Source organism: Lytechinus variegatus, chromosome 3 (assembly GCF_018143015.1).
Source record: "Lytechinus variegatus isolate NC3 chromosome 3, Lvar_3.0, whole genome shotgun sequence".
Lineage (NCBI taxonomy): Eukaryota > Metazoa > Echinodermata > Echinoidea > Temnopleuroida > Toxopneustidae > Lytechinus > Lytechinus variegatus.
In genome coordinates, this window is record NC_054742.1 from 35,760,222 (window position 1) to 35,787,716 (window position 27,495).

The 27,495-nt window shown below is 35.1% G+C and overlaps 1 protein-coding gene across 1 annotated transcript in view; it reads right to left on the minus strand.

The window, feature by feature from the left end:
* Positions 1-19,581: 19,581 nt before the first annotated feature.
* The window catches only part of LOC121410886 (motor neuron and pancreas homeobox protein 1-like), a 30,977-nt gene continuing 23,063 nt past the window's right edge, over positions 19,582-27,495 (minus strand). The window contains exons 2-3 of the mRNA XM_041603244.1: positions 24,383-24,543; positions 19,582-21,373 (exon numbers count right to left, since the gene is read on the minus strand). Coding sequence (XP_041459178.1) covers positions 20,960-21,373; positions 24,383-24,543 — 575 coding nt within the window. The 3' untranslated portion in view covers positions 19,582-20,959. The remainder of the gene's footprint in view (positions 21,374-24,382; positions 24,544-27,495) is intronic.

Consider the following 27,495-nt stretch of genomic DNA (forward strand, 5'->3'; position numbering starts at 1 on the left):
TGTTTTTGACAGAACATCACCTTTTTAAGTTTCATTGATTGTTTTAGGGCTTGTGTTAACCTAGGGCAGTCAAGGGGGTTGCTTTGAGGGCTGATTAAGAGTGTGATCACTTTGTAACGGACAGACTAGTTTAAAAATATCCCAACCATGGAAATGTATGTTACAAGACAAAGTAATACATTTGTGGTCTATCATGAATGGTGTCTTGTTATGAGAAGTACATGAGTTGTGTTTTCATGGTTTCTTCGTATTCAAATTCAATTTTAAAAAAATGTCACTGACAGACAAGGTGAACACTCTACTGTAAAATATGTTGTTTTTGTCTCACCTGCATAGCAGAGTGAGACTATAGGCGCCGCTTTTCCGACGGTGATGGCGGCGGCGTCAACATCAAATCTTAACCTAAGGTTAAGTTTTTGAAATGACATCATAACTTAGAAAGTATATGGACCTAGTTCATGAAACTTGGCCATAAGGTTAATCAAGTATTACTGAACATCCTATTAGAGTTTCATGTCACATGACTAAGGTCAAAGGTCATTTAGGGTCAATGAACTTAGACCATGTTGGGGGAATCAACATCAAAATCTTAAACTGAGGTTAAGTTTTTGAAATGTCATCATAACTTAGAAAAATATATGGACCTAGTTCATTAAACTTAGACATAAGGTTAATCAAGTATCACCAAACATCCTGCATGAGTTTCATGTCACATGACCAAGGTCAAAGGTCATTTAGGGTCAATGAACTTTGGTCGATTTGGGGGGTATCTGTTGAATTACAATCAAAACTTTAAAAGTTTTTGGATCTGATTCATGAAACTTGGACATAATAGTAATCAAGTATCACTGAACATCCTGTGCGCATTTTAGGTCACATGACCAAGGTCAAAGGTCAATGAACGTTGGCAATAATGGGGGTATCTGTTGAATTACCATCATAACTTTGCAAGTTTATTGATCTGACTTTTGAAACTTAGACATAAGAGTAATCAAGTATCACTGAATATCCTGTGCAAGTTTCAGGTCACATGATCAAGGTCAAAGGTCATGTGAGGTCAATGAACTTTTTCCACATTGGGGGTATTTGTTGAATTACCATCCTATCTCTGTAAAGTGTATTGGTCTAGTTCATAAAACGTGGAAATAAGAGTAACCAAGTATCACTGAACATCTTGTGTGAGTTATAGTAGTTTTCAAAGTCACCACTGCTGCTATGTTGAATCGCGTGATGCAGGTGAGACGGCCAGAGGCATTCCACTTGTTATTTGTAGACGTTAAATTCAGAGAGTCCTGGATTTAAAAGGTTCATCACTCCAGATCCTGACACACTGTTAAATGCTACATGGGACACTTTGCTCAAAATTTGCCATTTAAACACAATCCAGAATTTAAGTGCAAGCTGATTGATAACTAGAAGTGTCAGTTAGCATATGATCAATATTTGTCATCTGACAAGCTGTCAGATCTGAAAACTTTCCTGGTTTTTTTTAAGTGAAGCTATATGTCCAAATGTTACTCTGGTATGTTTCAGTTAATGACATCTTGTCAGTGGGGAAAGTAACTTTTGTAGAATAATGAATTTTACAGGTTTAGTTTTATATGCAACTCTTTGTGCACCAAGTCCCTATTGTGTACTGTTTACATAACAGTTTTTTGTAGCATTTGACAGATACCTTGAGATGGATAGATTGAAGTTACATTATATGTATTAAAAAAATGACATTCTATAACATACAAAGGCTTTGTATACCAAATTGTTAGATTATGGAGAAAACCTCAATCCTTATAAGGAATTTGTAGTCTTTGTGACTAATTGAGTACAACATCTACTATTTATGTTTTTTAAAAAATTGTTTATAAACATAAGAAAATATGTAATTGTATTTTGGGTAGTCATTTGATCTGAATACATGTTGGGGTGTAAGCAGGTTATCAGAGAGAGAGAGAGGGGGGGGGGGGATGCGGAGGGGAGAGGGACGACAATGAAATTACAAAAAAATACATGTATCATATAATGACTAAAGAATTATAGATAAAGGTGATTAATAATAGAGGGGAAAAGTTAAATGAGAAAGAAAGAAGAAATTTTAATAAGGGAGTGAATCCGACAGATTAACGGAGAGGGGGAGGGAGTGATGGAGAAAAAAAAACATTAAAAAAAGGGAAATATGCAGACTAGATGGGTAGAACTCTATGGTAAAATAAAAATGAATAAGAGTACATTTTAGTGTTTTGGAAAAAAAAGTTCTGAGAGGCATTTTTTTTACATAGTGACCCATAGATTCGTCTTCCCCAAAAAATAAATGGTGGGGACAAATGAAGAAGAATTACATGGAGTCCTACATGTAAAACGCAAATCGGCAGATCACGAAATGCTGGATATTGTCAGCTATAAGTAAAACAAGCATGTGGTGTTTGAAGCAAGTGTTGGCGCTCTTCTACTTTAACGTTTGTGAGTTGTATATAGCTCTTGAAAGGGTTGCATGACATTTGCGCCGTCGACATTTGCTCCAATGGAAAATAAAATCTGTACGTTAAGCCAAACATAACACCCATCCTCCAAAACTAAATAAACCCTAATTTTAATCTTTACATTATTCTGAACCGAAAATCCATTACAATCCTAAATCTAACCCTATGCCCTCTGAGACATCAAGACCGGAGCGAATGTTACCCTTCAAAGTGATGAAACATTGATAATCGGATGGTGTCTACTTTAAGGTAGCTAACTATTGAAACTCCAGTATTTCATCAACAATTTTAACTCTCAGAACAGAATAAATCGCGTCATTGTAAAATGGAAATCCAGAATGCGGCATACCCATGCCCATTATAATCTTGTACAGATAATATTCAAATTACAATCGTAATTTAAAAAAAAACAAACTCTGGCAAACAAAATAATGCCATCAACAAGTAACACATCGAAAAATTGGTCACAAAAATTGCCATAATTTTCTTTTAAAATGCAACAGACCCATTGTTACTACAATCATGGGCCTGATCAATGTGGTAGGGACATGTTATAATACATGTCTATGATGGTCAAAATCTAACTTGAACAGATTAATTTGTTGCATCATTCACATTATTTTTTACAATCGCTTTACAAGTTTGCAGTAAAATTTATGAATGGTGAAAGTATCCACTGTGTCATCCAACAAAATGAAGATTTCTTCATAGGACCAGAATGACACGCACTTGACTTGCATAGGTGATAAATGCCCTATTATCCCTCGCTCATCCACTTGAGATGAGTTAACGCATAACGAACGCTCTTCAGCTCAGAGCGAGGACTACCTTCTTTTATAATCTATCTCGCCCTCATCGTCCACTTGTGACGAGGGGAAATGGAACAGGAGTTTAAAGTAGCATTGATCTTTTCCTCAGCAGATGCAACCTGTATATAAAATGACATATTTGTTGTGCCTTATGTAGAAATTCAGAAATCCTACCAAGCGATATGCTTATGTAGCTATAGGCCTAAAAGAAATTGTTACACATGGCTGGCGCTATGTGATGAAGTGTTATTAAAATTCATTCATACAATATTCGGTAATGGTTGGTCGATTAGTTTGATTTATGATCATCTATTATTTTCCAACGAATATAATTTATTTAGAAAGGCATAGGGTATTACACACAATATTGTTATAATATGATGCATCAAGGTAGGAAAGTAATGACAAGTCTCACATAAACATGCCAATCATGATAATGGGTTGGGGAAAATGATTAAAAGTTTTTAGCATAACAGTTTTTCTTTGGATATCAAAACCCGACGGACCATAATCATTAAATGCGATCTTACCTTTAAATTCAATCTTGAAATTAAATGGAAATTACTCTCAAATGGAGAATAAATTACTGCTGTAAACGTACTGAACCCAAAGAACAGATACTTGACTGAAAACCTAATGAGGAAACGTCCTTGCTTGCAGCATGTAGTTTCTTTGTGATTTGCGTAATTATACGCAATCTATTCATTTTCAAAATTCATGAGAAAGTATGGGCATACATTGACGCGTATCAAAATAATGGATTCGCTTACAGAACGACCGCTATTAAATGAAAGCCATGCACAAGCAGACATATTGTTTCAATGGACCGATAATGATATATATATCAAATATTGAGGGAATGATCTTTATCCAAATTGAACTACTAGTATTTTGCGTGAGTCATCGATATTGATTCCATTTAAAGTGTTAAAAATTACATCATTAATGACGAAGAGACGAATGGAGTCGGCCTAGCTCTTGCCCAGTGAGCAAATCCGAATTAACCTTCATGTTTTACTTGATCATCCTCACGTGTTATTAACCTTGACAGTAATTGCTATCTGGGCATAGATACGATATAATCGCCAATTAAGGATTTATTAAAAGGAACTTATATCCTACTTAGTGATCCATTATACGGGTGAGAGTATAGACATTTCTAGACGTAACGGTCATGAAATTATGTTTATGTAATTGCATTAGAATTGTGATCAGCCGAATAAGTCGGATAAAATACCCATTCTGATCTGATTATAGAAATACTCTTGTGTCCTGAACACAACTTTATTTTCTGTATATAGAAAACAACAAAAATACAAAACGGATGGATAACCCATTCTTTTTATAAATTTTACAACACAATACTGCACTTTCATCAGTCAAGTAAACAGGTAAGCACATAACAAATTAAGCAAATTGATAAAAACGATATAACCCGTTGATGGTACGAATAGATCATGAAATTCAATAATGATAGTTTGGAAAGATTTTACATGAAATAGCTGAAATAACAAATCCATATTACTGAAAATAAGGTATTGAAATATGTTTTAAAAAGGAGAAAATTAATTACACTCTCATATAGGGAAAAATGAATATATAAAGATTGCAAAAATACATTCAAAACGAGATGTTGCTGACAGGCCAAAACACATTAAAAGATAATATAAACCGCCGGATCTAACAAAACAGTGATGGTCACGTTTAATAATTTTCCAAGGGACAGTGAAAGTTTGGGCCGAAAATGTTGACGAAAATAAAGGCTAAATTATATACTGCATTAATACAAAAATATACGTCGAAATAGATCAATGTATATATAAATCCAATCAATAATTGGATTTATATAGGCGAAGAATAACAAAGAAGGGGATACATTGCAAGGTATTTAAATTAAATTGGGTCAGAATCGGTTTGTTAACTAAATATCTTTTAACAGGAAGGGGGGTAGAAAAACATCCATATTAACATTGCTGGTTTATCAAAGGTTTCTTTCTTTGTCTTTAAATCGATTCACTATTCCGATCAAACACAACAACAAATGCGGGGGGGGGGGCGGGGCACCAAGAGCCACGTTTGAACTTCAAAACGCATAAAACATTAATGGTTTACACATTGTTTATAGGAAGAAGGATGTCGAAGCATGGGGGCTCTATTAGTTTTGACATTTCAAAGAACACAATGATAGTGTTAATTCATCAGATCAGTCTCCAATAGGCCTACTTCCTTTTGTATAATGTTCACCTAATTTGAATAATTTATTTTGGAGCTTTGTGGCACAGCCTCCTGATTTTGGAACAGAGATTTTTTTTAAAATCTTAGACATGGCATAGTTTCTTTCTGCGATGGATTATTGATCCTAATCATGCTGCACTCAACCCAGGTGAGGTACCTGTCAGGAATTTATTCTTTAAATTTGGGTGGGGTGTAATGGGCTACGGGGCCAAAGCCGAAATTATCCAAGTCCCACACAATTGATATGCGCTATAGGCCTACAAGGACTATGCTTTATTATCTAGTCTTCATGTTACCATGTAGACGGGTATATGACTTTCATTTAAATGATCGCTAAATATTATATAAGCATTATTTTGTTACCGTTATCCAACTATTTCAGATTTTATCACAATGCTATCAGACTAGAGCATCGCGAGAAGGAACACAAACTTCCCCGCCTGCCACTATATTAAATTTTGTTATCAATATACTCTATCAGTATCATGGCAAGCACATGAATTATCAAAGGTAAATTGCCAATTCGTCCATCAACATGTTGTCTATTAACCATTTGGTCCAATCATCACTTCGTCTAATCACCAGTTGGTCTATGACCATTTCGTCTCATAACCAGTTGGTCTATCATTCGTTTTGCCTAATTAACATTTATAATTAGATCAAATGGTATATGAACTACTAAATGGCTAATGGACCAACTGGTTATTAGATGAAATGGTGAGTATACGAAATGACAATTAGACCATGGCGATATTTGACAAACTGATGGTAGACCAAAATGATAGTAGACGAGTTGGTAATGGACCAAATGAAAATAAACCTTATCAAATACATTAATATATTTTCAATCACAAAGTCTGCTGGATATGGACCTTTTTGATAGGCCTACTTTGCTTGAATTCAAAAATTTGTTTCTGTGTCTATACCAGCAACCGACTGACTGCATGAGTATAACAAAGAAAGGTAAACCTCCTTCATGTCCTAAGAGTCAGATGTCTCATTTCCAGACAATCATCGTTATTTTGCTGGTCATGCTGGTATATAGAATGACCGCGGCTCAGAAACGAGCACAAAGGAAAAAAGTAGGAATCTCGTATAAATCTCAAAACTATTTCTTTCGATTTTTGTGATTCATATATTTATCTATACTCAATTGCGTATTACTTTTAAGACGGTCAGAGAGTGGATTGGGCACCTGGTAGCCAGGGAAACTCTTTAAAGCCACATACCTCTTCTAAGTTTTGCTTCGGTCCTTTGATACTTTTTCTCTCCTAGCAACTATCTAGTTTTTTTCTTTTCTTCGATCGTCTGCCAGGTGCTCCATTCCCTCACTATGTCCGTATGTTTTACCATTGTAATGAATTACATGTATATTCATATTTACAGCTGCAGATACCCTTACAAAGGACCCGTCTACTATTTCACTGGCATACGATCAATTCTGTCAAAATATTCTACGTCATGCTTAAACGTCGCAATCGTGAACAGCAATATAATAGACGGGTCTTCTTTCTTTCTTTTATGTCTTGTTTTGTCCTCCTTGTCTAGTCTAGTAACCTGTGTGCCCCTGTTCTTTGTAACGTTCTCTGTTTTCGTCCTTGTCCAGTTTCTGTAACTTTTCTCCGAGCTCAGCTCTATTTTTTCTATAATTATTTGTAGCAATCAATGATTACACATAAATTATTTGTTAAGGGCCTATCCAGGGTGACCAGATTTCACAACATGAAATACGGGATAATCGACAAAGCTTGCAGCTGCACGAGTGGATCGACCGAGCCAGGTCATAATAAAAATAAAAAAAAATCAACAAATAAGGCTACACAGTGTTAGACTTGCAAAATAAAACACAAAGAAAAGGGAGGGTGAATGAAAGAATGAGGAAAGAAAGAAAATATACTAATTGAGAGGAAAGAAAAAAAAGGAAGGGGAAAATGAAGTAAAGAAAATTAAGGAAACAAGAAAAAAATAAAAGAAAGAAAGTTAGAATAAGAAAATGATTAAAGAAAGAATAAAAGAAATAAAAAAAAAGGTTTCCGTCATTATTTGAAATGAATAAAGGGAATCAATGTGTGGGAAAAAATAAAGGAAAGAAAGTAAAAATGAAAGTAAAAAAAAGAGGAAGAAAGAATTCAAGAATTAAGGAAAGAAAAATGTTTCCTTCATTCTTTGAAAGAAACAATGAAAGACAGAATAAATCAGGAGGGGAGGAAAGAAATAATTAGGGAAAATAATTGGAAGAGAAATTAAATAAAGAATGAGAGAAAGAAATGATGAATTGAAGAGGGAGGAATGAATGAAGAGATGAGAGAATGAAAAAAGAAAGAAGATGGAAGGAGAGAAAGAACAAAAAAGAAAAAGGGGAAGAAGGCGGAGAACGAAGCAAAGAAAAGTTTAAGAAAGAATGAAGGAAATAAAAACAAGGAACTTTAAAAAGAAGGAAAGGCAAATGAACAGAGAGAGATGATCAGAAAAAGAAAGATAGGAAAGATTGGAAAAAAGGATAAATGGAACAAAAATGCAAGCAGGAAGGATAGAAGGATGAAGAAAGAAGGATAGAAAAAAAGAAAAAAAAAGAAAGAGGAAGATGTTCAAATTTCAAGCAAACCAAAAAATCCAATCAATTTAACTAAAGTCTATAATGATATATTTTGGGTTTTTAAATATATTTTAAAATTTTTTAAAAAACATTAAAATGTTTTAGAAATTAATAGAATTCAAAATAAAACAATGTCAAACTTCACAGCATCACACACAGGCAAAGTTCGCACCTATCACAACAAGACTCAAAACGAAAACTGAAACAACTAGATCTAGTTATGAAAACTCAATAATTTTCTCCTCCGATTACATCACCTAATCAGTAATTTGAGAAGCCATAATATAACTATACAAATTTCCTGCCGATTTTGTGATTATTTTGGTGGAAGAACTGTTTATCATCATGAGATTTGTTTGCACCATTGAGAATCTGCTCGATCCAACATGCCTTGCTATAGCAGCCTGCCACACACAGGCAGGAGCCCAGTTTGTTTGCAAATGTATATTGGGTAGTAAGAAAATCACCATAGAACTTGCAAAGGTTAACAGTTATCGATTTTATTGTTATCTCTGCTACGTCATCTGTTGGTTATTTGATGAATATTCTTCACTTTTCTATGTTTTAATTATACTTTGTTCAACATTCTGAAATACGGGACAAATAGGCGTCCCGGGAAGTGTTTGTCGGGACGCCGGGACACAGAGGGAAAATACGGGACGATCCCGGGAAATACGGGACGTCTGGTCACCATGGGCCTATCCACAACAAGCTTTTGCTTTACTTTAGGTCCATCCACTTAGAATCTGCTTTTATATTGTAATTATGCATACTATTTCGGAATGAGTTGTATGTTTTTCTTTGTATTTTGATTGATTTGTGGAAAATAAATGAAATGAAATGAAAATGCCGTGGTGATAAACCACTTCCATTCCAATATACAGCGCGAATCAAAAAATATTTACACTTAGAAAAAAATCCTGTAAAATTGTATATTTGTAATATCCTGAAGATTTTTCACATTTTAACATTGGTACAGGTCCATTTAAGCAAATTACGATATAACTGTCGAAAAATATTTCCGCTTGAGTGAGCACCACTTTCTTCTGAAAAAGTTAGTGAAAAATTATTTGCGCAGAACTTTTAATCGTTGTGCGAATAAAAATAGACATTAGTCATGAAGAACACATGGAATTTAGCTATTAAAATTGATTTGAAGATATATTTCGAATATATACTTCGAAGAGTGCATTGCGCCCATTCCACTCCCCCACACACCAATGCAATCGTGACGATATTAGCTTTACCCTGAGCTGTGCTTTACATGAAATGGCTTAGGCTTGATTTTCATTTTGTTAATCATTGTCAAGCTTATAGTCAGGGGCCTTAGGCCTTAAATTTGAAGTTTTGGGGACAGAGTTTATAAAAGCACCAAACTTTTCCTATGTCACTATTAGGTCAATAGCTTGATTTTTTTCCACAGAACATGGTGTTGAAAATTGCATCTCCATGCAAAAATATGATAATTTATGCAAATTAGCATTGATTTATGCATGAAGCCATATGCCATTAGGAATTAATTAATAAAAGTTTTTAAAAAAAGATACCAAACTTTAGGAAAGTCTCTATCAGGTCAATAGCTTTAATTTTTCCCACAGGACATGGTGTTGAAAATTGCATCTTCATGCAAAAATATGCTAATTTATGTAAATTAGTCATTTATGCATGAAGCCATATGCCAATGGGAATTAATTAATAAAAGTTAATAAAAAAGACACCAAACTTTAGGAAAGTCTATATCAGGTCAATAGCTTTAATTTTTCCCACAGGACATGGTGTTGAAAATTGCATCTTCATGCAAAAATATGCTAATTTATGTAAATTAGCAGTAATTTATGCATTAAGCCATATGCCAATGGGAATTAATTAATAAAAGTTAATAAAAAAGATACCAAACTTTAGGAAAGTCTCTATCAGGTCAATAGCTTTAATTTTTCCCACAGAACATGGTGTTGAAAATTGCAACTTTATGCAAAAATATGCTAATTTATGTAAATTAGCAGTAATTTATGCATGAAGTCATATGCCAATAGGAATTAATTAAAAAAAGTAAATAAAGAGATACCAAACTTTAAGAAAGTCTCTTTTAGGTCAATAGCTTTAAATTTCCTTGTCAAACATGATATTGAAAATCATGTCTTTATGCAAAAATATGTTAATTTATGTAAATTAGCAGTTAATTTATGCATGAATAATAAAAATTAGTAAAAGGAATAAAAAGAAACCAAACTTAAAGAAAATCTCTGTCAGGTCCATAGATTTAATTTTCCCTATCAAACGTGCTATTGAAAATCCCGTCTTCATGCAAAATATGCTAATTTATATAAATTAGCAAATATTTTATATGTACAAATTAGTCTCATTCCAGTGGGTATTAACAGTGGAAAAGGGGCCAAACTTTTGAATACCTCTATCACTCAGTTAAAAATCTTCAATTGTATGCTATTTAAAATACCGCTTCCATGCAAAAGCGTGTAATATTATGTAAATTAACAATAATTTATGTATGAAGCTGTATTGACTAATCATATATTACATAAAGCATAAAGCCGTATGCCAACCAGAACTGTGGCAAAAGAATCGAGTCTAATTTAGCCCGAATCCTCCGATTATCGCCAAATGACGACCTGAATAACGACCCGAATCAAACGATTATGCAAGAATTTGCACAGTACAGCCACAGAATTTCCCGAAAATGTGCCAGATTCTTTTGAAAAAATCTATAATTTACCGATTCATAAATTCATAAATTAGTCCCATTCCATTGGGTATTAACAGTGGAAAAGGGGCCAAACTTTTTTGAGCATTTGAAAATTATTTTTAGTGAGATATGGTGAATTATGAGTTTTTTGAATTGCTTTGAAAAGAAAGATGAATTACTGTTTATCCTTTTCATATGATTTGGGTTTTTTTTAATTGTGAAAGGGGTATGCACAGGATTTATAATTTGCATAAATTTGCATTTAAAACATGATGCTCTCCTCTGGTCGCATGGAAAGTCATCATAATGAATGAATTGTGTAACAGTGTCTCCTATGCATAGTGTTGTGCTTGTCCCTCGGTTTAAAACCTCGAAATAGGATAGTTGATGAGTTGTACACATATTTGCATAAATTTGCATTAATTAACATTGAAAGTTGATTATTATTCAGGAACTGTACAGAAATCAATCTATAGATTTGATGCCCTGTCAAAATAAATCCCAAATACCCCCCCCCCCGTAAAAAAAGAAAAGAAATAGGCTTCTATAGAAAAGTTTCGGTCTGTACTATACATATACAGTAATTCACGGTGAATAGTGTGATTTTGCATAAATTAGCCCTATGAAAAAGGATTCCAGTCATTGATATCGAGGCATCCTATCAAGAATTAATGCTTTTGGTACCAGTGACACATGTGGAGAAAAAAATTGTGATTTTGACAATTCTATATGTCGATATATGATAATACATGTGTTTTTACATGCAATTTTTAAGGTTAATTTGCATAAATTAACCTTAAAAATTGATTCATACTCACCAATCTTATAAAAATCGACCTACAGTTGAATGTTTAGCAAAAGAAGACCCAAATACACAAAAATTGGGCATTTGAAAATTATTATTAGTGAGATATGGTGAATTATGAGTTTTTTGCATAAAATTTGCATAAATTAGCAATTTAAAATAGGGTGCCCTTCACCGATTTCGGGGCACCCTATCTAGAATTAATGCTTTTGATACCAGGGACCCACATGCAAAAAATTGCGCTTTTGTAAATCCTGTCCCCAAAATTTTGCTAAGGCCCCTGACTATTAGGGAAAAGTGTGGAGAATCAAGTATTAAGTCAAACATGAAATGTAAACCCACTTTAAATGATAAAAACCTAGTGAAAAAATGTTGGAAATGTCTAATATAAAGTTTTGTTCATATTCAGTTATGTCCTCAGATCCAGCTGGCACAAAAAGGGTAAAGGTTGTGCTTACTGAGTGTTTAAATTTCAATCTGGATGGCAAAATTGTTACAAAATGCTTGAATGTATACATTTGATCTCAATTGACTAAAAGTGCAAGGGAAATGTATGAGAAATGCTTCGCAAGGGTAAGTTTGATATCGCCCTTTCCCTTTGACACAGCGTGAAAACGAGCATTTCTGCGCAAACAGATTTCTGCGAGCTTTACAAAAATGGACAGTGCTCAATCAAGTGTATAATATTCTGTCAAAATGTTTACTTTTATTGGATAGATGAGACCCAAACCCAAGATTATATATGTGAAAAAATTACCCACATCTGGCATATTTTTAAATTCCTAGGGCTTTTTCAGAGTGTAAACTTTTTTTTGGATACGCACTGTATAAATCATCCTCGCCTTACAATCCTTTTTATTTCAAAGGGATTTGACTGCCAAACATGATCTAGTGAGAAAATTATAACACGGAAAACAGATAAGAGTATAATTTTGCAATGTTTATAATGTAGAGAGGAATCCATGTTGGCTAATCATCAATTTTTAAAAATAATTATGGTTTAAGAATATTTTTTGTCATAGCATTTTGTTATGTTTATGTTGTACGGGGCTGTAGAAATAGAAGAATTTACAAGCGAATGTGACACTTCTTAAAACTTTGACTACTGTGAGAAAAAATTATTAGATAAAGAAAATGCCAAATTCACATATTTCTCACTTTATAGCCCTTTTTATTGCTTCACTCTCTAATCTTCTTTCTATTCTGTATCCCTCTTAATCTGTTGATTTGTCCCCTTTCTCCGAAGTCATGGTAGTAACACCCACACAATAACAATCACATGAAATTAAAAAAAAATACTTCAATAAAACAATATTATTGAGACATCTGGTGGTGATTATACAATATTTTTTATTAGCCACTGTCGGAAAGCCAGTAAATAATCTATTTAAACAATTGGCAGTGAATAGAATGATAATAATCGTATTTCAAATCATTCCCTATTCTAATGAATCTATATTGATCACTCGTGGAATCGTTTTTAAAATTAATATTACTATACAGATGTTCGTATATTCGTATGGTTCATTGAGATAGGGATCTAGCAAATGGTGCATTTTGAATTAAACTATAATGTGTATATTCTCTTCAAGACCTCCCCCTCCCCTGTTCATATAATTAATAAGATTCCATAATAATATGTGGTAATGATTAGACATCAAACGTGTCAGGGTTGAAACAACGATCTGTTTGGATAATGCCCCTTTTTGTTATTACGAATCAGTCCCACTATCTCTCCTCAAAGTTGACTTTCCTCTTCCCACTGTCAACCAGCCTCTCATCAAGTCCTTCATGGAGGACCTGTGAATTCCGTCATGATGATAGCATAGTCGACAGCCTGATCGACAGCTCAAAGAAACAGACGATGATATAAATAAAGCGATAGCACATTTCAGAGGGAAGAGTGGACCTCAGCAGTCAACCCATAACAATCGCCGGGATATGTGGGCGCACGCTCGCTTACCCAGCCGCCATCTCGCTAGTTATTCTTGTACCAATGGTCAGGAAATTGATGGAAACGAGCGTTTGATTGCCCATCAAATAAACTGTCTATTACCGTTTCTCTCTCCATTTTCCCCATCGAAATCTTGATTTCAGTCAAATGAGATCGAGGAGAAACACAGTTCAGGAGATATTAATAAAACCTACCCATCCTTCTCGTCTTTCTCTACTGCTCGAGTTTATTCAGTTACCTCTACAAACATGGACGCATAACGGTGAGACGTGCTTCTTACCTCATGTTTTCATCTTGCAAGACAGTATTCCCTGATGGAGAGAGAAAAGCGTTCCTACCTGAGCACGGACCCAACCCCAAACCAAAATGAGTTGAGCTCCTTACCACACATAAACTCACAGAGTCATTAATATAAAAAGAGTACATAACAGAGCTAAGCAAGCGTCGGTCGATTTGACCTTAACGATGCAATCCGAACAAGTTAGAAATGAAGATGAGTTTAATTAAGTCCCCGACTCGTGGAGTTTACAATCAATCATCGGGGACATACCCACGATCGTCAGTTGACATACGCATCTTGGTTTACCCAGTCCCAGATACATGATATCTATCGCCAATCAATTTTATGTCCCATTGAATATTAAAGTGTGTCCAAGTCTTGCTCAGGAGAGAAAGAGCTCGTCCATCGTTGTCATGTTAAGTTAAACTTCCAGTTAGTTAGGTTGCATCTGGTATTTGTTTTTCTTGAATGCTTCTCTGACAAAAGTAATACAAAGTTTCGGTATTGGTTGACCGAGAGATACTTCACTAAATATTCATATCTTTGGAAAGAATAAAATGCATTTTTTAAAAATTCAATAGGCCATCATTTATCTGTTTGAAATTGCTTTAAAAAACAACATTTTTCAAAGAGTGCTTTGTATAAAAAAAAAATCATGTCCGTATCACCTATTTATCAGAAAAAGACAGCTGTGTGATTAATAATAATTTAGATTTAAGTCATTGCATTCCACCCAAATGAGAGTCATCATGAACATCATGGACACCCGCTATGGCGAACATCATCCTACTTTAGAACCCCATAAGCTTATAAGGAAAGAGAGCCTCGTTAAAACATGATCGTTATATATATTTGTCAGGTTGACTGGGCATCATCCGGTAAGCTAAACCATTTTGTAGATCCTATAAGAGGGTAAGATGGCGGATAAATGCTCAGGTCATGGAGTAGTAAACAGATTAAACAGACAGAATATTGGATCAACCCTCATATCCACTTCGCCCATAGAATCTCATTCTATCCTCCTATCATCATGCTCTCCCACAGACGAGGGAAAGGGAAAATAATGGAAGATGTTTGCGTTTATTCAATTGCCCCGAGCCAAGAAGTCGTAATGACCAAATTAGATTTGAGCCGATTTGGCTGTATGGTTTCGACACTTTTTGATAGCCGTCTAATCACCGGGCCGTGCTTCAAAATCCGATGAATCGCCATGCGGAATATACGAGGGAAAAGATGGAATGAAAATACGGAGGGGGAAAAAAAGGTGTCGTGTCGCATTCAGCGAGAAGCACGAGAAAGGTGTAAAATAAACTGTCGAGCACGCCGAAGCTAGCCCGATGACTTTCAGCCTCCACACACCTCATGCTGACACTCAACCAGCACTTGGACAAACCGCCAAAATCAACTTGAAGTTTTATGATTGGATTATAGACGCGGCTTTACCCTCAAAGAAACCGATCTCATGCTGTCTTGTTGGGCTCAATTAAACAAATTGAAATATCTCGATCAAACGGATGTGTGGCTAGGGGCTGAGGGCTTAAGATGGCTCTGCAAATAGAAAGTTTGACCACCATATAAACATAACCGAGAAACATAATAGTTTTGATTACGATATTCATCATCTTTGTTAGATGTTAAAGTAGATTAAAGTTATTACAAGGCCTATATATATATTCTGCATGACGTGTGATATATTAAAAAGGATTGCTTGACACTTTAACGTGTCAATAAATTCGACATGACAATTATTTCAAATAGGCCTTCATGGGTTGTTTAATAGAATTTTCACAGAGAGGGAGAGATACGATTACGTAGATAGATAAACGAAAAAATGTATACACTGTAGATACATGTATATAGAAATACATACATGTAAATTACAGATTAATTTGTAGAGATAGATAGAAGAAATATATATAAACATAGAACAAATGAATAAATAAATAGATAAATAGAATAGTAAATAGAGATAACGGTAAAGTGGGAGGATATATCGGACAGAGAATGAGATAGACAGAGGGGGGGGGGACAAAGTACACTAGATTATAGGAATATAAGGGTACTATGGGGTCCTCCAGGAAAAAAAATGAAATAACACTATGATGATGCAATATCAGAATTAAATAAAAGTAATGGGGAATTGATGTTGTCTCTACCTGCTCTTTAACTTCAATTATTTATTGAGAAGTAATTTATGCTATATAAATATTTTGTTTCCTATTCAATTTAAATCGAAAGGAAAACGTAATATGCAATCGATTTGCGACAGTGATAAGATCATATCTAAAGAGAAATCGCGAGTTAATAAATGCTGAATAAACATACCGCGGCTGCTAAATGCGTTGCCTAGTGGTACATGAATAAATATCTGTTCTGTGTCTTTATAAGATTTCACCTTGCATGTGGGTTTTTATGAGGTGCAAATGTGATGCAGAATTCTCTCTGCAGTCATTTTCATAAATTTGAAATTAGAGAAGGACCGATGTAACATGACTTTACACTGTCTTGTAACAGTTTCAGTGGAAACGAAGCTTATCTATTTCTATCAGTGTAAATTTGTTATTATTTTATTATATTGCTAAGACAAATTAAATTAAAGTTAGATAGTTATTATAAAGCAATATTGATTATGAGGTCTGACAGTAATGACAGTTATGAAGATGGAATCGACACTGGTGCTGCTAATATGACAATAGTGAGGTTAATGATGATATCATTGAATGATGTACATAATCCAAAGACCAGATAGTGTTTTCAAAGAATTGGTAGACACCCAATATATTTCCATTTATCATTTTCGTTTCAGTACTAAAAGATTAAAAGTACATTCGTATTCTACAATGGTTAGTATACAACTAGCTTGGTAAGGGGGATTCCTGTATGTATTTGGGTTGAAAAGAATAACGTGATTGTTACCTTATAATTGAATACCAATTTACTCACTTTTTACACAGATTTTCTGTTTTAATAATTCAGCATAAACTATTGAATTTAAAGATAGAAAAGAAAGTGACATTCATCGAGCTAGTTTATTCTGCTTTGGACGAAAAGGACAGACCAAGTATACCATTCTCGTACACCCTCATACACTTGCATCATGAAAAAAAACATGCACTTTATGAAAAGAGATAGAAAGGGAACAATACGCGAGACGCTGAAGGGACAAAACAATGTGGTGTGCGTGTTTGTGTGTGAGAGGGGAGAGAGCGAAAGGAAGTCAAGAGGGAGGGGATGGGATGAATATAGAATAGATGGAATGAGAATTACAGGGGAGGAGGAAAATGGGCTAGTAGAGAGCAATGTAGAGGAGAGCCAATGGGTAGGGCGGGGAGGGGCAGGACATAGGGAAGGGAGAGGGAGAGGAGGGAGTGAGGGAGGGGGAGAGGATGTGTGATTGTGAGTGAGATCGTGTGTGTGGGTGTGTGAAGGAGAGAAGGTGAGTTGATATGGGAGGGTGTGGATTGGTGTGTGTGAGGGCTGTGTGTGTGGGGGGGGGTTGCGTTTGTGTGTGAGAGAGAGGAGAGAGAAAGAGAGCGAGAGGGAGAGATTAACAGATAAATCAAATGAAAACGGTGGATTTTAATTAAAGATCTTAACCCGAGGAAACGCTTCGAGCATCGAACCTATGAGTCGACTTATTTCCCAATTAGCACTCTTAATTAGCGCGTCAGATAAGCCCTTTGATACCAACCCCATTCTTCAAACGGCGCACGGACTTTAAGCGTCAAAGTTTATCTGATTTCTAAATATTATTTCACACACGGTATCTAAATTATCAATTAGACAGATTTCAATGAGTCACACGTTATGTCAAACAGTTCTTGTATTTAGTTCCATCACGTTCTCGCGATGCCCTGCAAAGTATCCAGTATTCCACCTTTTCATTACGACATATCGCGGCACCTCGCCATTTTCATCTTCTGTATCAGAGGGTATTGTACTATAAACAATGCGATATTAAGTGACTATAATAATGTAGTCAGTTTCAGACCTTCTCTCTAATTAGTCTAATCATTACTGGGATAGTCTAGACATGGAAGTGTTAGGAACATAATTTGGCGACATGGACACTGGGTATTATTTACGATTAATTCAGAAATCACTGACCGTTAACGCTAATGTTATAGGACTTAGTGACTGATCGATCTAACTAGCTCGTTGTATATCGATCATACTAATTAGCGCTTGATGAATTTACGTTGGAGGCTAATTGGCTTAAATAATATTGTTCAAATCTGGACGCTTATAATATGACGATAGTTGATCATAATTGCTTGCTTTAGCAACTAACCATATAAAAAATGTTAATAAATGTGATACTCATTGGATATTAACACAAGTCAATTTATATCATGCCTTTTTGATCATTAGTATTTTTATGCACTTTTATAAACAAAGTAATTTTCAATCAAAAAAGATCGTTGTATATTAAACTATATGAAAATGTACCGTGATTCGTCGTTAGTATATGTTAAGGTAATGTGTATACATTTGGCCATTAAGGGGGGGGGGGGCTTTGGGGCTCCAAACCCCTGAAAGGGCAAATTAGAAAGTCATGCAAGGGAACATAGTAAATATGATATATCTTTTTGTAATACCTACAAAATAATATATCACAAATATTAGATTTTCATTATAGAAAGGCCAGAATTTTTTCCGCCACTTATTAAAATTCGTATCCTATACGACACGCTGTGCCCCCTGATTTGTTTTTTCCTCATCAAGCCACCGATTATAAATATCAGGGGGGGGGGGGTAATATATTCATACCGGCTTCGGTCCCAACATTTCACAACCATCACCACCACCACCACCACCACCACCACGTCATTATCATCATCATTCCCATAACAACATCCATATATCAATACCACCAATATGACTCCATAGACCAGCATACACCACCATAACCACCACCACCATCATCATACACATTAAAATCACCATCATCATGACAATTACTGCCACCATTACTACCTCCCACACGATCGCTATGATAACTAGCAACATCACCATCACCAAGGATACCACCACTACCACTACAATCATCATCACCGTCATCATCATCACCATCGGCAGCAGCAGCAGCAGCATGATATCGCCACCATCGCCCTCATCAAAACCATGTTTCAGTGTGCTAGGTTCATATAGACTTATACCTGATGTTTTATAAAATTTGACCGTTAATATTTAGTGAAAAAGTATTGTATCGTACACTCTTCAAATGTTGGGCAACAATATAAAATTGGTTAAAACTTTATCCAATTCTGGTTAGTTTTAAACCAATATGTGCTTTGGGTGAAAACTACACAGTATTGGTTGAAAACTACCCAGAATGTTGAATATTTTTTAACCAATTGTTGTGTGGACAGCCCAACATTTTAAGAGTGTAAATCTGTATTAAATGATTTTAAAAAATGTACGAACGAGAAAAAAGGAAAAAAAGGACAGAAAATGAAAGAAAATAGTAAAATAGGAAATGATCTACTGGATCATGTGAATATTTGTGATTAAATCCGTCACAAAATATTATTTTCATAAAAAAGGGTCAAGTTTTGGCTCACTCGTGATTTAAAATAGTTCCCATGTACTTCATGTTCTGCCCCTGACTATCCACATAATTGCCCAAAAGATTAATAAACATGTTTTTATAACAGCAGTAACCAAATGATATCAGTATTACTTACATAAGTCAAGACACGTGAAATCATGAGCAAATGATTAACGTTGATTGCCACTTTAATTGTCTTTCATAATAGATAATACACCATCACATTTGTTTCATAACAACGAATATATACAATACTTTTACTACCATAAATAGCTCATTCAATTCGTATTATATACAGAAAATTGATACTTATATCAAAGCACACAATAAACAGTGTTTTAACACTAACTTTACATACCTATGAGAAAGTCATAAAACAGCAGAAAAATGACAATGCCTCATGAACGCACCAAGCGTTGAGAATAGTTACATGTATTAAAATCTAACTTCAAAATTATTAACTTGTCTCACGAAAATATTCTATTGTGTTTTAATATTTATTTCTATAGTGTACCATCCGGATATAATATAGGCCTAATAACATAGCGACAGGCCTTTTCGTATTTCTGTTTTAACACCTTCTTTCAATGCCCAGTTGTGGTATTTGACAATGGAGTGAAAAATATTTGCAGTTGTAAACTAATTTAGCGACTTGAAAAAGGATTTCTTGTTGTACATGGACATAAAACACAAGATGCGAAACGAATGAAATGTAAGAGTGTGCATTAAGTCAGAGAATATTACTAATTGCACATAACTAATTACATTGGTGATTATTACACATGTGCATCCAATTCAATTTTTATAAATAATCTTCCACGATAGCACAAAAATAACATTTCCAATGTTTTGTAAACAAGTCATAACACATGTAAAATAAATCACGATGCAGATTTAAAAAGGGATGGCACCTCCATGATTTAAAACTCAAATCAAAACAGTTTCAATGTGTATTCTTTTATAAACGTCCATTCATGAAAACAGTTTCAAATTGACTTAAATTTATCAATCAAGTTCGATTCAGTGGGAATCAAAGTGGATATATAACCCAAATCATGTAATTTGTATTTTATCTTTTCCATTTCCATTTATATTTCATTATTGTTTGTCTACCGGAATAAGGAAAACATTTATCGCAATGAACATGAATGAACAATGAGAAAGCGAAATGATATTAATAAGAAAGAAAAAAATGGAAAAAAAAGAGAAAGGCAAGAATGCAATGAGAGAAACTGAGGGGGGGGGGGGCGTTACTTTTACCACCTTTCCTATGCCAAGATGACTGACTAGTTGAGTTCTAGATACACATTTAAAAATTTGTACGGAGAACCAATAATTGAATTCTAAATTCTGCTCTTCGTAGTTGCTTTCAGTAAACACCATCGACGGCAAATGATCCTTTTGGGGGTTTACTCCATAAAAATGAATATAGCAGAGGGGCCTTAATTGTCAGTTCATAACTTCAGACGTCAGAGTCTTTAAATATAAATACTTAATGTCATAATTCTTCCAGCAGCTTTTTTTGCTTGTAAACATTGAAGTGTTCCATGTATATTAACGAACTATTTCTAGCAAATGACCGTTGACAAGTCTCGGCGGCGATGACGTCATATGGTCTGACGCAAACACATTATGCGACAATTCTCGAGGTTCACACATCCCCGCTATTTTCATGTCATTGCCCAGGTCGTCATCTTCGTCGTCTTCGTCAGCATCTCCCATGCCAAGATCATCTTCATCATCGTATTCTAATTCCTCTCTGTCAATGTCGTGTAAGCGATCACTTTTAAGCAAAACGTTCGAATCAACGTCTGTCGGAGATGGTTCGGCTTTTATCGTAGACAGTTCGGATGACTTAGGGAGTGAATCGGTTGTGTCTTTGACGGCGTTACGGTCTTGTTGTGGCTGGTCCTTAGCCTTCTTGCTTCGCTTCCATTTCATTCTGCGGTTCTGGAACCAAATCTTGACCTATAATCACAAACAAAATGTATATAAAAACATTTATTATGTCACATTTACAGTCCTTTTGAAGATGTCTAATACGGCATGCAATGAATTGAATTATGTTGCCAAGTTGGTTTTCATAAATGCCTAAAATTTGATGGTTTGGTGAAAAAAATATCAAAGCACAATGACTCGTTTATATTTGCTACGATCGTCATACGGAAAATGAGCCCTACTTTCTTTTGGATGGCATCGTATACGTAGACCCTAAGATAATCTTATATCAGAAAAAAAGCGTACCACTCTAAGGAGTTTGTACGATTAGCAGGGTTGGTCATACGATCACACTACGGGCATGCTATCAGATGATCGTAAAGCAAAACAGTTGGTACGTTGATGTTGTGTTTTTTTCTTCGTGTTCCTGTCTGTTGTTTTTTTTTTCTCTCTTTCTCTCCTATTATGTGCATGGTGTTTTTCTGTCTATTTCTTTTGTTTGTTGGTGTTGGTATGTTAGTTTTATTTCATCTTCGGGGTCTGATATAGGAGGGGGGAGGGGGACTCATGGGGCGGGAAAATGCTCAATATACATTCATTCTTTCAGTTTGCGTAGCTGTTACGTAATATTTTTTACTTCCTTAACTGCATATATTACTTGTTAAAATGTTATCTTTGCATGATTTCAGATTATGTCTCTGTTCTGATTTATTTTGTCTGCTATGTCTATTTCTGAAATTTGTGAAATACACAAATCAAATTACACTGAATCAGTGTAATTTGATTTGTGTATTCACAGCTGCAATTATCATTTTGTTTTATATTTTCTTGATCATGTATGTATGAAATTTATTTGAATGAACAATAAAGATTACTACAAAACAAAAATAAAAACAGAAAATAAGCTTGAGTTATGAAATTTCAACATTTTCAGTTTGTGGCGTCACATGCAAGCAGCACACCTATTTTAAAAAATCGATTTATTGTTATTTTCATTTTTTATGGTAGTCTCCAAGAAAATTATGGAAAATAATGTAATTATGAACCAATGGGTAACACTATACGATGACAAACAAACTTGTAGTACCTGGGGTTTTTTTCAGAGTTTCCTATACATATGTGTTTGCTGAATAAAAATGAATTCATTTTAGAATCAATGGATATCTCATTTAGTTGCAAATAAGAAGATAAATCCCTGACTTCCTTTCTTGTCTTAAATCTTGTCAAATTTGTTCAGTCAATTACGAATTAGCAAAGTCAATTTCAAACATTAGTTTTGTGAAAACAAGACGCATGTTTTTAAGAAAGCTGCCTGTTCCCTTGTGATAACTATTAAAAGTGATGGGAAAAGGAAAGTCAATATCAGGCTCGTAAGAGCTATATCGATTTGAAATGGATTGTGAAATACCATATACTTTTGAGAAATCTTAAACCAAATAACACTTTCGCGAATTTGAGGGTTCATTTAAAATAATCAGCGGGCATATCGTTGTCAATTTCGACGAGATAACCAAATAAGTTGGGATAACCTGGGGCAAATTTCATCATCCTCCAAAAGCTGTTAAAGCTTCATCTCTTTCCTTCTTCAAATTGCCCCTTCAAACAAGGAAAAGAACCTCCTAAAATGTCCCCGGCATCTAACACCCAATCAAGTTCCAATATTAGATCTCATCTTTTCGCAGCTAATAATATTTTCTGGGGGAAGCGAACGAGCAATGATTTAATTTCTCCACTGCCAAAGTGAGAGGAAACAATAATAATCAAATTAACAGCTGTCCGCTGGAGGCTAGTGCTTCACCTCCATTTCAAAATTCTTCTATCTATCCATCACTTCCATCACAGTCATGACTTTCTTTATCTTTCTTCTTCTTCTTCTTGGTATTCGTTCCATTTGAGTATCCCACTATCTATTTTTCACAACATAATCATCGTAATGTAGGTTTTTTTTGTTTTATTTCGTCAAGGCAAGTACAACTGATATAATTTTCAAATGATTTTTTTCTCCCCATTTGTTTAAGCAGAGTCATTTCTTACTTCGTTGTATGATTATCTCTCTCCCGACATAAATATAACTGACTGAAAAGAAGAGTAATAATTGATAGTCTCCTGATGGCAAAGAGGGCCAAGCAATTTTGCTAAAGGATATTTGGACTCTCGCCCCCACAATAAATATAATTTTTATCCTCATGATGGTAAATCGGATTTGAGATTTCATAGGAAGCTTCGTTTGACGGGTAGGGATAAGGCGTAATCAGAAAAGGAGAATCGGCGCAATAAACGTTCATTACATCCGGTATCATTTAGATTATTAGTTTCATCAGTGCAAACGGATACAAAAACAGACACCAACGGCGAAAAGGGGAGTTATGCAAACGGAGACAAAAACATACATCACTGACCAGCGAAAAGGGTTTTTTTTTAACAATAACCCCTTTTTTTCGCTGGTGATGTCTATTTAATTTTTTTTTATAATTACCCCTCTTTTTCGCTGGTGATGTATATGTTTTAGTCTCCGTTTAACCCCCTTTTTCGCTGGTGGAAAAACTGGGTTATGCAAACGGAGACAAAAACAGACATCACCAGCGAAAAAAAGGGGGGTGAAAAACCCTTTTTTCCGTTGATGGGTTAAAAAGAACCTCTTTTCGCTGGTGATGTCTTTTTATTGTCTCCGTTTGCATTCAGTTCATGAAACTAATACCGGATGTAATGAACGTTTTTTTGCGCCAATTCTCTTTTTCTGATTACACCTTACCCCTACCCGTCAAACGAAGCTTCCTATGATATCTCAAATCCGATTTACCACCATGAGGATAGAATTATACAACTTAAAACATCGCATGAGACAATTTGTCGTAAAACCTGCTAGAGATTGCAAAGAATACGTGTGTTGCTATCATTTTAGAACTGTCTGTAGATTTGCTACATCGTGTATATGTTTTCGACCATGTGGTTATGGCAATAACTGTTTGGAGACTTCATTACAATGAATTACCCACCACATTTAATAAGTCTAGACCATTGATGTCAATGCTTTCTCACCTGAGTTTCTGTCAACATAAGGGATGTAGCCACTTCGAATCGCTTAGGTCTTGACAGATATTTATTCTTCCGAAACTGTTGCTCCAGTTCGAGGAGTTGTTGACTTGTGAAGGCCGTACGAGGGCGTCGTGTCTTTCCAAGGACTGTAGGAGGGTTTGGACCTACATTGAGGGGAAGAAAAATAAGAATTTTATTAGACTAAAAAAGATGATTTAATAAACATTGAAAACGTGATACTAATGTCTTTTAATGATATATTATCATCCATTAACAGGATTGAGACAATAGAGTAAAACATTCTAACAAATATGGAAATATGACAAGAAGAAATCAACGGAAGATCCTAGGGAGATTAAAAGATTTCAGAGATTGCCGGTGATATATTGTGCGAACGTACTTTTTTTCATTTTGATGACTGAAGATGCTACCATGAATACCGTGTAAGATCATTAGATTCAGACCACAGTACTCTATTGTAAATAATCATAACTCTTAACCTGAATAATATTTGATCTTTGATCAAGACTAAGAAAGTGAGAGGGAGAGAGATGGGGAGCAATAAAGAGAAACATAAATGGCGAAAAAACCGAGAAATTAGAGAGTGCGAGAAAGAGGAGGTGATAACAAGTGAAAGGAAAGTGAATAGAATTTAGATGCAATGATTTCAGATATTCATGACCACAATACATCGCATTCAATTTAACAATTACATGGTGATTTGAGTATTCTATTCCAGTTGCACGTGGAATGGATTAACGTGTCTTTGCGCGTCCTCCAATCTCTCCCCGGTGACCAAGGGCGTCACTCCCCGCCTCATGCATTCTCCCCCGTGAACATAACCAATCGTCGTTTAACCTCAGAACCTCATCCAACCAACAATAAGCGAACTGGTAGGCACCCGTCATCCGTAGACAGACGTACCAGGCGTACCCGCTGTTCATACACCGACCAAAGTTCGCATTATCTTACTTTTCAAAGATAGAGGATGCGCAGTGTTTTAATCCTCAGAGCGCCTATATGAACCTGCTGTAACCGCGTAACACAACACCGTGCACCTCCTCCTTTCAATATAAAAATCGTCAAAGATCACAAATATCAATCATGCATGGAGTTTGAAGTGATTAGGAAAATTGTAATTGATTTTATTTTATTGAATTAATCGAGAAGTTAACCTTTACTCGAGAGTGATCGAAATAGGATATAGTAAGGCATATTCTTCAAAGACAAGGGATTTATATGGGAAAATCTAGACCAAGTATGGTGACGGATTATACAAATAAAGGTCTTTGAGATCATTTTCATAGGCCCTCTTTCTTACTGCGTGGCTAGCTTGGTTTTTTTTAATCCAAACTTCAACAGTTTTTTAATGCTGAAGCCGGTGCATCGTAAATCAAAATATCAAATTTATGCGATGTTATATTCCAATCTTCGGCTTAACACACTTTTAGGTCTTTATGCGTGCCTATCCTCCCAACCTAATAAATTAGCCCCATTATTGAAAAACCTTGACACACTTCCCAGGGCCCCTCCTTAAAAAACAATAGAAATAAAAGATTAACTTTTGATTCAGAGAGATCCATTCAATCCAAAATCTTAACATGACTCACTTCTTCTTTTACTCTAAGTTATCTATCTTCATTATTAAGTTTTCGTAAAATAGTAAAAAATGAAATAAAGTTTAAGTATCAAATATATCGATTGGTCCCCAACTATACAGTCAAGTTTGATTTATTTTAAATCCATGCAATTTATGCTGTATAGGGTATAATTGCATTCTATAACTTAACTTTAAAGACTTTTTCTTTTTAATAACATCCCTTAACTTCATAAAGAACCATGACAACCGGGCAAAAAAATCGCGGTGTTTAATCTTTAATTGCATGTTTTTTACGCCTCTTTCCAAGGATTCAATTTCATTTAGCCATTCAAACGCTAAATTGAGGCTGAAATCAAGGGCCATTTCGAATATCAGATAATACCTTAGAGTCCCCTTCAACTTGCAGCTTATTAGCTCATTATTAGTCTTTTTCAAGTAGTCTGTTTACCCGTCTTTTATTTGGAAAGTAAAAAGATGCTCGTTCTGGGACGAGTTAACTCGACGGAGTCCCAGGGCTATTAGTCGGATTTCCTCCCCGATGAGTAGCGGGGATGGTCTTCAGGAGAGTGCTGGTGGTAATAGGTTCCGTTCAGGGGTGTCGTGAGTCGAACCGAACTGAAAATAATTTCCGCTCGACAGCGAATTTGGGTCTTCATATTTCAAATTCTGTGCGTCACTTTCCTTATATATTCAAATAGTGTAATAAGCTTGTTAATCAAATCTCTGTCTGAAATGTTCAAATCGGGCATGTATGCTCCAAAATAACAGCACTCACAATAAAACTGGGATCAATAATAAACTACCGTGAATAATGAATTTGATAAGTTTTTTCTTTCTGTTTTTTTTTGTCTTATACCATTAATGAAATATCAATGATTTTTTATGTATCATACTTTATTTTGTTGTGATCATTATGATTGCTCAAGAAAATTGTGAAGGAACTCTGAAAACAATTGAAATTGGTATAGCTTCGAAATTACGTCTATTGTTTTGTTTCTTTTTCGTTATACCTATAACTTTCATTGATAATAGCTGATGGCGCAAACTAATATCAAATAGGGCAATGATTATGCCTGCGACAAGTTTGACTTAATGCAGCCTATTCCTTCCTCCACTAAATCAAATCAGGAATACATTATCCCTTCTAACTATCCCATCCCATTAAGTCTAGAAATGAGAACAATCTTAACAAAGTCACGATGTCCTGCCGTCCAATCACGATGATTGAAAGCAAGCGGGGTTAAAGTTTCTCTCCCCCTTTCGAGAAGTTGTGATTTGACAAAACTCCGCACGTTTTTGGTGTGCTTCGGGAATAGAGTCCAACAGCTCTGTCAACTCGAGAGACGGGTCACGTGACTTCACACGTTTGTCACCAATCACTAATAAAACAATCAATGAAAGTAAAGAGTTTCTCGCTGGTATACAACCCACCCTCCAATACAAGCGTGACGTTGAAAGAGATCCGGCGACCCATAAAGCTTACTGTGTTATTAGTTCAGTAATAGTATCCGCGTAT